The sequence below is a fragment of the Dendrobium catenatum genome, unplaced genomic scaffold (assembly GCF_001605985.2).
Source record: "Dendrobium catenatum unplaced genomic scaffold, ASM160598v2 fragScaff_scaffold_716, whole genome shotgun sequence".
Lineage (NCBI taxonomy): Eukaryota > Viridiplantae > Streptophyta > Magnoliopsida > Asparagales > Orchidaceae > Dendrobium > Dendrobium catenatum.
The window spans coordinates 18,956,425-18,975,064 of NW_021319178.1; the positions used below are offsets into that span (position 1 = coordinate 18,956,425).

The 18,640-nt window shown below is 38.8% G+C and overlaps 1 protein-coding gene across 1 annotated transcript; it reads left to right on the forward strand.

Moving 5' to 3' along the window:
• The first annotated feature begins 795 nt into the window (after positions 1-795).
• LOC110106992 (ubiquitin-like) lies at positions 796-1,750 on the forward strand. The gene is made up of 4 exons (XM_028696158.1): positions 796-832; positions 916-984; positions 1,103-1,171; positions 1,279-1,750. Exons 2-4 carry the CDS (start codon positions 916-918, stop codon positions 1,555-1,557), a joined length of 417 nt encoding a protein of 138 aa, XP_028551991.1. The 5' UTR covers positions 796-832; the 3' UTR covers positions 1,558-1,750.
• The last annotated feature ends 16,890 nt before the right edge of the window (positions 1,751-18,640 follow it).

Below are 18,640 nucleotides of genomic sequence, written 5' to 3' on the forward strand. Positions count from 1 at the left end.
GCTTTTTTAGTTAGGGCATTGGTCCCTTATTCAAATTATAGAAAGGCTAATAAATATTTCAGCTTTTGGGAAATGTAGCTTTGAAGGTCTTGTAGGTAAATGAGCAGTCCCCATTCAACTACTACGATTTAAATGATTTTATTGTTACTGCTAAGATTAATAAATAGAATCTCCATAAAAAGTTAGCTATATTTTGAAGGGACCACTGCTTCTGGCTAAATAAGCTAAGAAAAAATAATGATATCAATTTTTTTTGCCTACATAAAAATATAACAAAAATTTTTAATATACAAAGGGTATTCAGATAAAAAAAATTTCTTAAGCCCACAAGGGGGTATTTATAGGAATTGGGAGGGGAGTTAAAAAGGCAACCGAGCTGGCCAGAAGTATTAAAGTCTCCATATATCAACCCTGCTTCAAGGGAAATTATTAGCTTCAGACATCGGATGAAGTCCGGAGTCCAATGAAAATGCATCACATCACCCTTTATTAGGTACTGAGCTAGTATGAGCTCGGTATTTTATAGTACCGAGCAGTATTACTTGATACTCTGAAGTAACGAACTCAGTAGTACTTCACAGTACCAAATTCAATATTACTCAGTACTATGAAGTATTGAACAATAAGCCGTGACCGGTGTTCGAACCCAATAATCTCCCTGCTTCCAGCCTTCCCTCCACACTTAAGGCCGTTTGAGAGGTCGGCCCCGCGTTATGAAAGAGGTTGGTGAATGATGCCTATAAAAAACTCCCAACCTGAATTTGTTTTCATTCTAAGCTCTCAATTAATCTGCACTTGTCTTCGTTTTAAGCTCTGCTCCTTCCTCACCAAAGTAGTGTTATTCTGAGTTTTCTTTTTTTTTTTCGCTGATTATTTATTGGATCTCTTGATGTATGTTCGATTGTCTTGTTACAGATGCAAAGCACTGTAAAGACGGAGGATCTCACTGATACTACAAACATCGATGATGACAGTAATGCTCAGGTGATCTTCATGAAATCCTTTCTCTTGCCATAGAAATATCCATTTGAGAGTTTTTTTTTTTTTCGCTGATTCTTTATTAGATCTCTTGATGTATGCATGTTCGATTGTCTTGTTATAGATGCAAAGCACTGTAAAGACGGAGGATCTCACTGCTACTACAAACGTCGATGATGACAGTAATGCTCAGGTGATCTTCATGAAATCCTTTCTCTTCGCATAGAAACATCCATTTGAGAAATTTTTCCCCCTTGATTTAGCTGGATTAACTCATGGCGTTTATTTCTATTGTTACAGATGCAAATTTTCATAAACGCCGTCACTTGCAACAGTAAGTTTGCCTTGGAGGTGAAGACTTCTGACACTATTGAAAACGTTAAGGCCATGATCCAGGACAAGCTGGGCTTCCATCCTGATCACCAGTGGCTTTTATTTGCTGGCAGGAAGCTGGAGGATGGTCACACCCTGGCAGACTACAAGATCCCGAAGGACTCCACCCTTCACCTTCTTTTACGCTTGCATGGTGATAAAGAGGCTCTGCCAAGTTTCTTTCTTTTATACGGGAAAGAGGCTTAAGGCACCCTTGCAGGTCCATGCTCCACTTCGTTCTCAGCCTGCTTTGAGTGTTCTGCTGGCTCTCATCGTTGCTAACTTGGAGCTCTAGGTCTCCAATAGTGGTGTCCATCTTCTAGTTTCAATGTAAATAAGTTTTTAAGTATATGATATAGTGATATGAAAAGAAAAAGTTATGTAATATTAATATTATATTAAGAGAATGAAGTGGAAGTCAATATATATCAGCAAGCTTATCATTAGATGAGATGAGAGATATAAATCACAATTTGGACTTTTTCTCAAGCAAAGTGGAAGTCAATATATGATTCGATCGTGAATGAAAAATTAGGTTAGTATATGAGTGCCTGTAGACTGTTGGTTTGGTACGTAGATATAGGGCTGTCAATATTTGACCCGACCCGGAAAATCCGAGTTGGACCCGACCCGTTTGAAAAATGGGTCGGGTTTGGATTCCCATATTTGACCCGTTTGAAAAACGGGTCGGGTTCCCCGGCGGGTTGCCGGGTCAACCCGAAAACCCGTTTAAATTAAAAAATTTTTATTCCCCCTCGCTGCCGAACCCGAACCCGCGCTCGCTGCCACACTCGTGTCGCGCTGTCGCCGACTCTCCGCGCTTGTGTCGCACTGTCGCCGCGCTCGTGCCGCACTCGAGCCTCGATGCCGCTCCCGCGTTCGCCGGCTCGCCGCGCTTTCGTGCGCACCTCCCGAACTGCTCATTCTCTGCCCCGCGGGTCAGGTCAGGTCAACCGGCAACCCGCCGGGTACGGGTCCGGGTTGAAATTTCAACCCGTTTTGGCAAAAACGGGTCGGGTTCGGGTTGTGACCCCATTTTAGATCCGGAGTCAACTCGGGTTCGATTCAAAACCCGGACCCATCAACCTGAAATTGAACCCTACGTAATAAGAAGATCTGGCCATTGCCGACCAATAAATAATAATGGAATCAATCTTTCTTCTGATACATAAAATATAATAGAAATCTTAATTTAAGTTATGAACATTATGCATGAAATAAACAAAAATTGAAAAATTCTTAAAATTACTATTTATTTTGCTTGCTACTTTATATTCACTATTTCTTTAGTTTAACTGAAAAATTACTATTTGTTCACAAAAACATATTAAAATTCAAATGTTATTTTAATTTCTTTGCTTTGTTAACTTCCTTTGCAGCAGGTTTTTTAGCTTTATTTTTACAAATTATTTTGAATTATATCTAAAAAAACTTTCATTTAACTTGTTCTTTTAATTAGGTTTCTTTCTCGGTTTCTCCGCCATCTTCATCAAATCAATAATTTTTTCCTTTCCGTCTCCTCCAAAATCTTATCTTTCTGTTGCGAACCCAGCCGGGCAGAGAAGATTGAAGCAGAAAACAAGAATAGGACGTTTAAGAAGGGATTGTTAATTATTGAAGATATAAAATGATGAATTTACAGGGGTATATATAGGAATATAACAGGCGGTTACAATATATCTCTAATACACGTTAGTGTTAACTTGATCGCTACTGTTAAATGCTTATATCTCCCCTCAAATTGATCATTCGAGGACTGAATGTTCAATTTGTTGCGAAGAGAAATGAATCTAGTAGCCTGAGAGATTAGTGAAGATAATCGCGATCTGGTCGATTTACTTAATGGACCATGACCGAGATCTGTCCGGAGTCTAGATGATCCCGTAATAATGATGATCGATCTCGATGTGCTTGGTTCTCGCTGAAAGACGGGATTGTGGGCCAAAGCGATTCCGAGGGTGTTGTCGCATCGTGATGGACCGTCGGCGAGTTTGCGATCTGGGAGTTCTGCTTGCCTAGGCGACGAAGCCATATAACTTTCGGATACTGCTGTGCGATAGCGCTCGATACTCCGCCTCGGTGGCAGGATATTTAGCGCAGTGTTTGCTTCCTTTAGAGCACCAAGATATGATTGTTGAGCGAGGAACGTGCAGTGACGGTGATGGATACTTGACGATCCATGACGTTCCGCCGCCCAGTCGGCATCAACGAATGAACGTAACTGGAGTCGCCCCTGGTGATCCTTATACCGAGCGGGTTAGGGTGCCTTTAAATGTATCTAGTTAGGTTTTTAATGGCATTGGAATAGTCCCAACCGTGGGATTGGCATTATTGTTACAGTATGGGAGTTGAACGGCGAAGGCAATGTCGGGGCGTGTTAATGGACAGATACTGTTAATGAGCTGCGCTATTGCATCTAGTGCTGGTAAGCTGTGGGTCGATTAAGTTCTGAAGAGTTGTAAATCCTGTCTGAGTGGATTTGGATGTTATTGGTGTCGCCGCTTGGTGTGCAAGAGAGAATCCGCTTCTCTCTAAAGATCATTGGCTGGCCTAATAGATTGCTGAAGGAGGATGCAATCGGCTGGAGTGAGTTATTTGAAATTGCGAGTATAAGGAGACATCCTGCATCTGCTATTTGAAAAGTAACGTGCATATGATCGAGTAGTCGCTTGCCATTGTGGAAATTGTCTATTACCTGTTAGTAAGATATCGTTCCACATAGATTAGGAAGTAAGGTGGAATCTGTTTGTGGTATAAAGTAGTAGGAAGGATCGGACGACTTAAACTGAAGCACGAATTGGAGAAGAAGTGTTGTGAGTTTCTTGAACCATGGGCCGCGGAGATTGTTTGAGTCCGTAATGGATTTTGCAGCTTGCCATACGTTGAATTTGGTAGTAGATGGATCCACGAAACCGATGGTTGTCTCATATAGCGTCTTCGGAGAGTTTCTCCTGCCAAGAATTGCGTTGGAGACGCTCTAATTGGTATTGTCCGCCAGTTGTTATGTAAAGCCAGTTGTGAGTTAGTATGCGAATGGTAGGAACTTTGGCTTACCGGGCTGAAAGTTCGTTTTGCTGTTGATTCGAGCTGTGAGAGAAGCCTTTGTTGCCGACTAATGCTCGCTTTGTATTTGGTCGATTTTTACCGGAATGGAAGGGTTTTGGATTTTGTAAGTCCAGCGTGAAACCGAGAACGCGGTTTGTATATCCGGTGGAGGATAATGTGACCAGGTTCCTTGCTTGTGTATTTAGAGCGACCAAATTTCTGCCGACATAGCTGACCGCCACGTGTTTGATGTTTGGCTGCTGGGTATAGTTAAGCGGTGTTTTAGGCATTTGTCTCTGGGTGGCAAGTAGTATAAGAAGTTGCCTGGGGTTTGGTGATGCGGATTTTGTCTATATCATAAGGATGGACGGGGCAACGAGTAGCTGACGGGATCCGAATTGGAAGACTGCTGATGATTTTGATGTGTGTCGGTGTCGGAGGAGTTGATAGGATTGAGATGGAGATTGAAGAATGTAATTGGTTGAGCTGTAGTTGGTGATTAGCGTGGTTTGGAAGGGTATGAAGTTGCTTGATTTTTTGATTGATTGTAAGAATGAGGTATTAAGGAGAAGGGGGCTGTGGGGTGAGATCAGAAGGTTTTGGTGAGGGATTACCAGATGAATCGAAGCATAAGGAATGTTTGTCTGTGAAACACGACGTGTTTCTTGAAATGAACCATTCTTGCCCGTGGACATGTATATAGGCCCATTTATCTATCCCTTATGAGCGGAGGAATAACCCAGAATGTGCATTCGTCGGATCTTTGGGGATAGCTTTAGTTTTGCGTGTAAGGCTTTAGCCCACGCGGAAACAAAGACACCCGAATATGCGGAGATGGATCGTAGGAGGGAACGGTTGCCGATTGAAGCTGTAATAAGGGTTTGTTTTTGAAGCGAGGAGACTTTTAGAAGGGATCGGTTTATGAGGTAGTTGGCAGTGAAGAGAGATTACAGCCCAAAATCTTTGCGGTAGCGAGGCGTTAGAAGAAGCGTTCTAGTGATCTCGAGAAAGCCGATGCTACGTTCGACGACGCCTGTTTGCTTCCAGGTGTATGAGGGCAGGTATCTGATGAATAATCCCCTGTTGAGCTTAAAAAAGTTTTTGAAATTAGTACTTGTAAATTTCACCCTCCTCCGTCCGAACGGAAGGAGTTTTGGTTTAGTATTTTAAACTGATTCAATAAGATTTTGCCAAAAATTCTTTTGAATTTTAGTTAGTGTTTTCATTGCTTATAAAACAGAGGAATAAATCCAACAAAACGCGGTAATCTCAATAAAAAAGAACGTAATATTTTGAAACCAGTTTCTAAAGATTCTTGAGGAAGCTGCGAACCCCAACATCCGAGTGATTAATTGAAGGGGGCTGAAAGAGGCTGTTTTGCTAATTATTGAATGCGAAGTTTATGGCTTTTAGCCATGCTACAAACTTGCATACAAATGAAAGATGTACAGCTTTTATTGAATCAACAGATTTGCTAAAATAGAAATGGCGTGGTTAGAAGGGTGTCCTAAGCGGGCGTGCCACGGTTGAGTGTGGTTTCTTTGTTGTCTGCAGTGCGGAGATGGACTTGTTTCGGGGCTAACTGCAGCTGATATAAGCCGTTATGGAGACGCCCCATGAAGGAGGAGGACAGATGATCCTGCAAATCCTTAATTTGTACAACCCATTAGGCGTTCGAAACAAGAGTACGAACTAGATTATCTTGTGGTTAGCTTCGGAAACAGATAAGCAGATTGTGTTTAAGAGATGGAACATGAAGTAGGATTACTCAAGCGTAGCTTACGATCGGTGTCCGGTTAGAGAGAAGGATGCCTTTGTCCTGTATTGTGGATTGGAAAGAAGACCGTTGCTATGGACACGACATCCCGATCCTCAGAGATAGGACGGCAGGGTAGTTTGAGTTGGAGACATTCCGGTGTGAAGATGAGATGACGCTCCGAGTCAAGAAGCCCAATCTTGGTTTGCTGGTGGACGAAGGTTGACTAGCAGGGCTCTCGGCTTGGCGGGATGTAGTAGGAGCGTAATGAGGTTACAACCTTATGACAACAATTTATGGCCAACGTGACCGCGGTTTGCCACGATTTGACAAATGGGTCGGTTGTTTGAACTCCCTGCGTTGGCTGTTGTTGACAGTATGTGAACGAAGAGGATTGATGGCCGCATTCTTGTTCTTGAAGTATTTCTTGTTGTTTCGGATTCTTTGGTTAGAAACAACTTTGAGTAACAGGCCATGAGTCGGTCTTGAGTTGTTGCTTTCTTTGCTCGTTTCAACGTTGAACGTGAACTTCTTCGCACTCATAGGAGCGGAATACAGGTGTCAGAGGTCGATAGGGAGAAGGGATGTCCCGAATTGCAGCTTTTAAACGAATGTATGCACGACGGATAGCCGTTTTAAAAATACAGTATGGATGTCTTCTTGATCCACGTTTGATCCTGAGGTGCGATTGTATCCACAATGGATTTAATCTTTTGCCAAGATACATGCATTGCATCGTGCTTTCCTTCATTTGCTACGTGGTGAAGATCATTCTTGAGCTGGATGACTCTTTGAACGGCTTGCGGATTGAAGCGCTTTTCCAGTATGATTCCATGCCTCGTGGGCGGCTGGAAGACAGATCACATAAGGTTAGGATGGATGGTGAAATAGTGGAAAGAAGGGAGAGGTCAGATTCTTGGTCCTAGAGATTCCATCCTGAGAAGTTTTTGGATCAGGTAGCACATTCGGAGGGACAAACAAGAGATCCGGTGATGATGTCCGGCGAATCCGTTTGCGGTGAAGTGCTGGATAGAAGTTTGCAGCGTCTAAATGGTGTAATTATCGGCGGTGAGTTTGTGTCGTGCACGAGGTTTCTTGAGATTTGAAATCAAGATTTCAGGGGGCCGCGGCACGGTGAAGTCCAGTCTGAACGGAGAAGAAGAAGGAGGGCGGTGGTGGATGCTTGACGCCGCCGACGAGCTTTGATCGCGTCATGGCCTGCATCTAATTACCATGTTGCGAACCCAGCCGGGCAGAGAAGATTAGAAGCAAGAAAACAAAGAACAGGACGTAAAGAAGGATGTATTATTGAAGATATAAAATGTATGATTACAGAGGTATATATAGAAAGGATACAGGCTCGGTACAATATATCTCTAATACCACGTTAGTTAACTGATCGCTACTGTAATATGCTTATAATTTTACACACGAAATATCTCATTTACCTCCATATTTTCATATATTAAATATAAATTAAGAACCAATTAATTACTATATCAAACAAATTTAATGATTTAAAAATTATATTCAATTAATTTAAATTAAAATTTGTTTTGATTTTCATCTCAGATTAAATTAATTAATTGTTAATCTTAAACAATTAAACATTCCGACTTAACTGATTTATTCTTTGAAATTGTATATTGCATTGATTAAATTACAGCCCAAATAAATACAAGTTATTATTGAACTATGATTATTAAAAATATGAACTAAAGATATATATTATCTATTTATTTATATAATATATTATATATATTATATATATATATATATAACAACTTAAACTATCCCTAAGAATTGGAGAAATTGTTATGTGCGGATGCCGAACGACGTCCAGACACCAACCAGAATGTGACACATCACCTCCTGCTCGGTACCCGGCTCGATACTTTTCGGTAGCGCGGCTCGGTACTGTTAACGTGGTGCATTCTGATTAATCTCCGGACGATAAACTGTGTTCGGCATCCGCTAAGAATAATTTGTCTAAAATTTGATGCTTTGTGCTTGAAGAATGCTATCTGTGCCATCATTCCCTCAAACGAGCTCTGTTTAAAAAATAAATAAATAAATAAAATATTTCTCACCCAAATAATTTTCACGTGCTAAGTTGGGAGCCCAGAATATTAACCCGGCGGGCCGGCCCGACTAAAGCTTTATTTGGGACAAACTTTTTATTGTTTTGCTCTTTACACCGATGACAATTTCTATTTGAAATTTTTTTTGTAATTTTTAGAAAAAAAATTATACTAAGAAGTTGATTTTCTTAGATCAAACTAACAAAAAAAAAAAAACCCTTGATTTTGATTTTGAATACACATAAACATATCTTTGATATATCATCAAAAATTTAACTTGATGGGCAAGAATCAAAATTGACTTAAAAACTTACGAAATTAAATATGGGACAATCCAAACTCCCATACCAAAAAACTTATAGTTGAATTGAATGTCTCGAAAAGACAAACCAAACAACACCAAATTCGACTCAATCTGAGCCATGGAAGACTTAAAGCAGTTTTGGAAGGTTCAAATCATAATTAGGATTACTAAACGAATTCTAAACATGAAATTCTTATAGTCGAATCAAGCGACTCGACGAGAAAAATCCAACGAGCTCAGGATCACCAAATTCTGATATCATTAAAGCATTAAAATGACTAGTAAATAGTTCACGATAATGGGGATCAATATCAATCGTCTATTCATACCACTCTTATCTTGACATTGATCTTCCTCATATTTGTAAGTCATGTCTTTCTCAAAAAACTATAAATATGCTACTATTCTTCACACGAAGGAGAGGGAAGAAAGAGGAAGATAATAGAAGAATTTGGGAGCTTACTTACGATCACCGTCGGACTTCTGTCTGTTCGTCGATCATCGTCGGACTTCCATCTGCTCGTTGAACACCAACAGACTTCCTCCTGTTCGTCGACCACCGTCGGACTTCCGCTTGTTCATCAACCACATCCGAAGTTCTTCCTGACCACCACCAGACTCCTATCTATTCGTCGACCACCATCAGACTTCTTCTCATTCATCGACCACCATCTGAGTTATTTTTTACCACCACTGGACTTCAACTTGTTCGTTGACCATCGTTGGACTTTTTCCCATTCGTAGACCACTGCCGGAGTTATTCCCGTCCAGTGCCAAACTTCCGCCCGTTCATCGATCATCATTGGACTTTCACCCATTCGTCAACCATTGCCAAACGTATGCCCGATTCTCCAATTTGTTGTAATCAACCGTATCCAAGTAAAGGGGTGAATCAAGCTTTAGAATTTTCTAATTTTGGTCAGGCCCCGTGATTTTTCGCTTTCCGGGTTTTACACATAAAAAAGTTTCTGGTGTTTTTCCCTATATTAACTATCTAGTGGTATGTCGGATATATGTACATTGCTATGACGCTTTATTCTTTTACTCTACTTCTGTGTATATTCTTGCCCATAACAGTTGACGTCATCTGTTGGAAACTATTTCAAATACTTCTTCTTTAATGGTTGATCGAAATTATACCAACAATAGATTCTCTCGCTCCAACATGCATGGAACTAAATTCCCATATGGAAATCATGGACGTTGTAATTACTTAATAGAGGGGCTTTATTCCTTGGAAACTTGCATTCCTAGGATGGAGTTGCAACAGGCACGCATATTAGAAATGAGGGAGGAGACAAGCCAATAAAGGATGTCGTCTCAAAATGATGAAGCTCTTGTCTCACATCCTCATCAAGATAATATATGTGGGCAATTTGAAAATACTCATTATCAAGCTAATGTCCCACCTTCGCATTATAATCTAGAAATAGATGATGCTGCAATTTCTAATTTTTTTTTTGGAAGTTAGAGACATGGCCCATTCATTAAAAAATGCTAAAAGATACAAAAAAATAAAGTTCTGAAATTCGGTTCAGACCGGATATGGCATTGGAAGAAGATGAAGTTTAGGATTCAATGATTTGATCGGGATCGAATCAAAATATTTAAATAACATTTAAATGATATAATAATCATTATTGCATCCTAGAATATTCGCAGCGGTAGATAAATGTAAGTTTAGCATCTTAGCTTTCTACGAAGATCTAGCATGCTTATAAATGAAAGAGATGGTGTTTGCTCATAAGAGACACCAGAGTTTTTACGTGGAAACCCCTAAAAAGGGGAAAAAATCACGAGTCCAAGCCCAGTTTAAATGAATCCACTAGTATTTGCATTTGATTACAAATGAGGCTCTTCCTTAGGGATAAGGCTTTTGCTCGATGTAGCAAATATACATCATATAGAGTGTGGGTGTTGGAAGATTCAAAATTGACATGTTCGTTTGGTTGGCAAGACCATAGTCGGCAAACGATGGAGGTTGGAAAGACCATAGTTAAACGACGATGGTCAAAATTATCGTAGTCGTTGGATGACGGAGGTTAGAAGGACTATAGTCGGGCGAAGTTGGTTGGAAAGACAATATTTGGGTGATTGAGGTTGGAAGGACCATAGTCAGTAGGCGATGGTGGTCAGAAAGATCATAGTTGGGTGAAAGTGATCGGAAGGACCACAATTATGCGACAGATGTCGAAAAGACCGACGCTGGTAAGAAAGACCGTAATTGGGTGAAAGTGGTCGGGAGGATCATAATTGGATGATGAAGGTTGGAAAGAAGCGACGGTGGACAGAAAGAACGTTGTCGGGTGAAAGTGGTCTTAAGGATTGTTGTCAGGCGTATGCGACATATGTCGGAAAGACCGTAGTCGGCGGGTGACGCTGGTCAGAAAAACCGTAATTGGGTGAAAGTGGTCGGGAGGATCATAATTGGATGATGAAGGTTGGAAATACCGTATTCGGCGAGCGACGGTGGACAGAAAGAACGTTGTCAGGTGAAAGTGGTCTTAAGGATTGTTGTCAGGCGTATGCGACAGATGTCAGAAAGACCATAGTCGGCGGGTGACGCTGGTCAGAAAGACCGTAATTGGGTGCATGAAAGTGGTCGGGAGGATCATAATTGGATAATGAAGGTTGGAAAGACCGTAGTCGGCGGGCGACGATGGACAAAAAAAATGTTGTCGGGTGAAATCTTGATTTATTTTAAATTAATTGAAGTAAATTTTACCTTAATTTGATTTAGATTTAAATAAATTGAATTAAATAAAAAAAATTAATAAAATATACCCGAATTGGGTCGGGTTCGGGTTGACCCAGACCCGAAGCGGGTTGGGTTCGGAAAACCGACCCGTTTGCAAAAACGGGTAGGGTTGAACAATGCCGGGTCAATCTCGGGTTGGACCCGAACCCGACCCGTGACTCAGTTTTGACAGCCCTATAGTTAGGGCAGTGGTCCCTTATTCAAATTATAGAGAGGCTAATAAATATTTAAGCTTTTGGGAAATGTAGCTTTGAAGGTCTTGCTATATTTTTCTATTATATGTTGCAGGATGTGCAGTCCCTATTCCACTACTGTGATTTAGGCTTCATTTGGGAGGACTTTCTTTCTACTTATTAAAGCAGCCTTCTGATATAAAATTTTTTCATTTTATACTAAAAAACTGCTTTGCGAAGCAGAAAAAAAAACGTCTCAAACGAAGCCTTAAATGATTCTATTGTTACTGCTTATCTTGAAGGGACCACTGCTTCCGGCTAAAAAATCTAACAACCAATAATGATATCAATCTTTTTTGGCCTACATAAAAATAAAACAAAAAATTTAATATACATTGGAAGCTAAAAAGGGTATCCATATAAAAAAAAATTAAATGCAATGCTTCAGCAGCTGTAGAAAGAGAAAAACATATGGGGTAAAATATTGAAAAAGAGAGGGAGGAATGACTTAATTTTCATTGTGGACTTTCCATTGCGGACGGAATGATGAAAAAAGATTTTGACACAGAGTTGCTAGGAGGACTAATTCAAGAGATATTCTCTAAAGAATTTGACTAAAGTTAAAATTGAAAGCTTAAAGGGGCTTAAAGCTGATTGTTTTAGTGACTTAATAGAGTAACAAGTTCGCCAACGAGGAAACCTGCTCTAATTTTTGTAATTCTTCCTTTCAAATATATTTATTAATCCTGAGAAGCCACCAATATTTTTTTCTGGACACATGAATAGCATCAATGGTTTGTTTTCTCATTTACTCCTCTCTCGCGACTTATAAGTACAACCTTGAGTACGACTTTCGTTTTCCCTTTCACTCCTCTCTCACCCCCAAACGAATACTGTCCGTGGCAAATGCTTATGTCTTCGAAGCTCTTTGGGTCATGTTATCTGCATTCTTAATTTTGATCTTACAACTCCAATAATGAGACAACAAACGAAATTATTTTAATATATTCTAACCTTTCAAATGAGACGACAAACATAACCATTTAAATTTAGTTCGAGTGAGGATAGAGTGTTTTATTGGAACTGGAGGAGATTCAATAATATCTTTAGAAGTGGATATCACCTACAGCCAAAAACTTTCAATTGAAGATAATTTGGAGTTTTACTAGTTAACAATTCATGAGGAGAATGACATTGTAAAACAGAGGCTGGCATTCGATTGATGAGGTAAGTTGTTGTTAACACAACATATACCCAAATAGATATGGAAAGTTTGCATCTAAAAGCATAGTGTGAGTAGTTTAAATCAGATGACAATACTTGTGTTCAACATTGTCATTCCATTACGGTGTATAAGGACATGAGATCTGTTGAGTTATGCCATTTCTGCTTAAAAAAATGTTTGAAGGAATTGTTTACAAATTCCTTACCACGATTTGTTCGTAGAGTAACAATTGAGTGAGAAAATTGTTTCTCTACAAGAAGTTTTAATTGTTGAAATCTAATGAATGTTTCAGATTTAACAAACATTCGATAGACCCAATAAAAGCGAGTAAAATCGTCAAGAAATAGAACATAGTAACTAAAAACATTAAATGTGGACACTAAAGACAGTCCTCATATACATCAGAATGTATTAATTATAATGATTTTGAAGTACATAATTTAGATAAGGGAAAACTAATTCTATGACATTTTGCTTGCAAACATGAAGTACAGGAAAATGAAGTAGGAAGATATTTAATGTAAGCATGCTTGCATAGAGGTGAATTCAGCACGGTCGTATAAGGATGATCCAAGCGCTTGTGCCAAATATCTGAGTTGTAGGAGACAACTAAAAAGGCAGATTGAGAGGTGGATGAAGGCACTGTTGATTGAAGTGAGCACAAGTCATTACGACTGGAACCTTGAAGAAGAATTTGATTGTTCATCGAATCTTTATTTGAAAACCATGGGGATGAAACAAGACAAAACAATTATTTTGTGACGTTAGTTGATTAACATATAGAAGGTTAGGTTCGAGTCGAGGAATGAAATAGAGAGGTTTGAGTATCAACTTACGTTTTGGTGTGGGTAGAATACATTGACCAGATGCACCAATAGGCAAAGTATGCGCATTACAAGCAGCTTTGTTTTGCATTCTAGTATAAGATTGTGGGTCTTGCAGTTGTGTGACCTCTACCTCTATATGCATTAAGAGCTACTTGAGATTCTAATCTATAAGGAAAATGAGTATCACGTAGAGCTTTAGCAACCATTGTGATTTCTTCGCTGCATAGTAAAGAATATAAATCATCAAAGCTCAATGGATGAAATATGGTTCGTATGGAGGTTTTGAATGTGTGATAAAATGCAGGAAGTCCATACAAAATTTATAAAATAATGTCTTTAGTGTCTATAGAGCTTCATGCATAATTGATAGAATCCACCTTTGGTTTTATAAGGGACAAATATTGAGTCATAAACAAATCTCTCATAATAATATGATGAAGCTCGTTTTCAATTTGCATAACACGAGATCTATTTGAAGCTTGTTTTTGAGAAATTGCAACATTTAGATTTTGTTGGGGGTGCTTTTTTTTTTTTTTAAAAAAAAACTCATTTCTAAGCTATAATTTCAAAAAAGAATTCAAAAACAACTTTGTAAAAGCAAATTAAAAAAATAATAAAAGATAAAATTGTCTTTCAAACACACATTATTATTTTCTAATTGCTTTTCTTACCAAAAATTAAAAAAAAAAAAAAAAAATTTTCCCAACAAAAGCCTTAGGTTTAGCCTGTCCAACATATCAAAAATCACGCCTATTAATATATTTTTTGATATATTAATGGTCATTTTCAATATGTTCAAACTTTTGTAAATGCTACAGTTCTTATGTTAACATCGTTTACCTAACATTTTATTGATCATATGCACATCCAATTTTCATGTTTTACTATATTTTCTTACTAAACGATAGCCTACAGAAAGCTAATAGTTTCATGGCATTATGTTTAAAATGTTGGACTAAAAAAATTAAAACTTAGGTTTTGTTTGTGACGACTTTTTACTTAAAGCAGCTTTCAAGTATTAATATTTTAATTTTTGTACTAAAAAATTATTTTAAGAAGTAAGAAAGCCGTCTCAAACGAAACCTTAATAGGACTAAAAAAATAATGTATAAAGAAAACAAATAAACCAAATCTTCTATAATTTTTGTATGTCATTAAAAGTTTCGTTTGATTAAATATTATTATTGAAGCAATATTTTTATCTTAATGCTTATAGGCAAAGCGAGCATCTCAATTAGATAAATTTAATGAGTTTAAGATCACTTAATTATCATATTATATTAAAATGCTGAGATTTTTGTTCCATTCTAAAATGATAATCTCTCTTCATCTCCCATTTGCTGCAACAAATACATCAAGTTATGAACTAATTATGTTATGCTTTGTTCAATTAAGAGTCTATTTGGGATAATTTTTTTGTCAATTATTTTTTAGACAGCAACTACAATATCATTTCTTGTTGTTTTTTCGTTATTTTTCAGAAATTTATGCAGTGAAAAGCTGCTTTTTACATCCAAGATAATGAACTTGCTTTCTCTGCTACAACTTCCCAACCAACTTTATAAAATGTTGCAGTCATTTCAAATACACTCTAAGGCTTCGTATGAGACGACTTTGTTTTGCTTCTTAAAACAAAATTTATATCACTTGAATGTTCTAATCTTGTCAATTAAGTTTTGCAACCATGCAATACGATAGGGGTTTCAATATTTGACACGACACGAAAACCCGACCCGGAAAATCCGGGTTGGACCCGACCCGATTTCTAAACGGGTTGGGTTCGGGTTCCAGAAATTGACCCATTTGATAAACGGGTTGGGTTCGGGTTGACCCGACGGGTTGCCGGGTCAACCCGTGAACCTGTTTAAAATCATTTGCCCGCACTGCCCCACCTACCCGCGAAGCTGCTCCGCCTGCCCGTGGCTGCCCGGAACCTGCCCGCTCAGCTGCCTGCTCGACAAAGCCTGCCAGCGCACATTGTCGTGCCTGCCAGCATCGGTGCCCCACGCCCGAGGCTGCCCACGCTCCTGCCTGCGTGCCCACCCGCGTTCGCCGCACGCAGTCGCCTGCTCTCGCCCGCCCACATTCCCGCGTTTTGGGTCCCGTGTCGGGTCGGGTCAACCCGGCAACCCGACAGGTCTAGTCCGGGTCCGCATTTCCGACCCTTTTACATACCCGAGTGGGGTTAGGATTGAACCGTTTGAACCAAGGTCAGTTTCGGGATCGACCCGAATCCGACCCGTGACCCAAAATCGACACCCCTACAATATGATTTCTGCCATCTTTAAAAATTGTGCCAATTTTCAAAAGGATTTCAATACCAACCGTAAAAAAATAATAATAATAATCATACAACAAAATATTCTGCAAGTTACACTGTATCCATCATCCTTGTTTCTAAGAGAGGCCTGCAGTCCAAATCAAATTTGTAGAGGAATTCCTTGCTTGAGAGCTATTTTTCTCTTGTATTTAATCTATTTTATCATCACTGGATATTTTCTTAATGTGTTAACAAGCTGATTTGGCACAATAAGAGTACACACTGGAAATTTTCTTTTTTTAAGTCTTCCACTTGTCAACATTGATATCAAATGAATTATTATTATTATTTTGGGAACGGGGGTATCGGCCCACTGCCACGTCAGTTTGTGACGCGCTTGACGATGTCCACCAATCCCTTGGCAAGTCTACCAGCAACCAACCCCACAGGTGCAGGACCCACATTTCTTTTCTCTCCACTTAAGGAGTCGTGCCGTATGAGAGGCGATTCGAACTTGAGATTGGGGGTTCTCAACCAAGCACGCCCACCAACCCACCTAAGCTTGATGGGGTTAAATTATTAATTAGAACAGATAAAATATTAATGCTTTGTTTAGGATGACTTTTTATTACTTTTTAAAGCATCTTCTTAGTATAAAAATTAAAATTTTTATACAAAAAAGGTTCTTTAAGAAGCATCAAGAAAACAGTCCCAAAATGAAGCCTAAATTAAGTTCACTTCCTATCTATCTTAATTCTTAAAGAAATCACACTGCTTCAAGAACTAAAGATAAGCCACAGTTCCAATCAATGTTACTAATAAGGTCAACCCGGCAACCCGCCGGGTCGGGTCCGGGTTCGGTTTTCTGACCCGTTTTTCTACCCGGGTCAGGTTAGTGTTGACCCGTTTGAACCCGGGTCAGTTCCGGGTTCGACTCGAACCCGACCCGTGACCCGAAATTGACACCCCTAACTCCGCCCTTAGCCATCCGCATCTCGTCAGCTCGGCCCCCACATCCGCGTCAACTCGCATGTAATATCATGATTAAAGGTAGGAGAGAAATTAATCTTTTTTTTTTTAGGGTGGATAAAAAAGAATTGGGGTAGCATAACATTAATTAGGGTGAAATAGAAAATAATTTTTTTTTTAGGATTTTGGGCAAAGATATTTATTGAGGGGGAGAAATATAATTAAAATGGTTATTCTAGAAAGAAAAAAAAAATAAAGTTCTTTTTGTTAAGGTGATTTTAAAGCTATTATAAAGAAAGTAATTTTTTTTTAAAGCTGCTGTAAAAAATAACTTTTTAATATATAAATTTCTTGAAAACAACAAAAAAATTGTAATCAAATATAAATTATTGTTGCAGTTTGAAAAATAAAATATATTTGAGTGCATTTTCTCTGGTATATTTAGGAAAACTAAATTATGGAGTGAAGTAGCTTTCCTTTGCTTTGTCAACTTTATTTTGAATCAAAATAGTAGTTTGCTTTATACAAAATAACTTTGCTTGCCTTCAAATTTTCATCATGCAAACATGTCCTTTTGTGCATGTTAATTTGGAGAAATTATTCTGTGCAGACCAACAAGAATACGTCATGTCAGCAATACCGAGTCACGGTACCGAGCGATACCGAGCCGTGGTAACGAGCGAAGGAGTGACGTGACGCATTCTGATTGGTCTCTGGACGACGTTCGACATCTTCACATAATAATAAATCGTTAATTTATATATATAATACAGTGATGCACAGAATCTACTGATAGAAAAAAATTATTATATCCCTTACATTGGGTGGAGAAGATGCAAATGAAAGATGTCATTTTTTTTTTCTCTTTTGTATATCCAAGATGGGTTGTAATTTTCAACTTTATTTTATTATATTTTTAACTATAATACTTAAATAAATTGTAATAAAATGTGGCGACTCCCCTCACCAAAGTGACTTGACAACTAGCTGGAAAGCGAATGAACAAAAATTTTCATAAAATTGTCTATGAAAATTTGGCTGAATTGGAAAATCGGTCCTAATTGATTTTTTTTTAATGATATTGGTTTAGAAATATAGTTTAAATTAACTGAAAATATTTATGTAAGTAAGGCATTCGTAATATACAAATGAAAGAATTACATACTAATATTGTTACGGGATAGAATATACGCGGCGGTAGAGTTTAGAAATTCACGTCCGAGCGTTGCACGAATATTCAGCACACAAACAGAAAAGAAAATGAACACCAGGATTTTTACGTGGAAAACCCAGAAGAGGGAAAAAACCACGGGACCACGCCTAGCTAAAAAGTTTCACTATTATTTTTGTAAATTACTAGAAACTGATTCGTCCCACAAATCAGGACGATCAGATTACAACTTGAAGCAAATTTACAAAGTTTTGCAGAATCCCGTCGTTTCCCGAAAATCCAGCAGAGTTCTGGCGTATTCAGACGGCGGGAAAAGCTCCGGCGGTGGTCGAGGAGGAGAGGATTCTCCTTTTCCCCTTTCTCTTCTTCTTCCCTTCTTCTTCTCTCTCTTCACTTGAGTCCCCTTTGTGAAGAATGAGGGCTCTATTTATAGTTTTTCTGGAGTGACATGGCTCGTAAATAGCCGTAAGATCAGGGGCGAATATGAAGTGACCGAATGGACGGCTGATATTGATTCATACGATTGTGGACCGTTTGTTGGACATTTGAAGGCCTTAGTGATGTTGGAATTAGGCGATCTTGGGCTCGTTGGATTCGTCTCGTCGAGCCGCTCGATTTGAGTATATGCTCGTTAAAATCGGAGACCGTTTGGTAACTCAAATTGTGGTTTGAACTTTCCAACAGCGCTTCGGTCCTTGATTAGGACCCATTTGGGCTCGGA

Bases quoted from the DNA above. Each gene is read 5' to 3' on its own strand.
- LOC110106992 (XM_028696158.1), top strand. From the start codon at position 916: ATGCAAAGCACTGTAAAGACGGAGGATCTCACTGATACTACAAACATC. The intron at 985-1,102 runs GTGATCTTCATG...GTCTTGTTATAG, and splicing joins ATGATGACAGTAATGCTCAG to ATGCAAAGCACTGTAAAGAC. The intron at 1,172-1,278 runs GTGATCTTCATG...CTATTGTTACAG, and splicing joins ATGATGACAGTAATGCTCAG to ATGCAAATTTTCATAAACGC.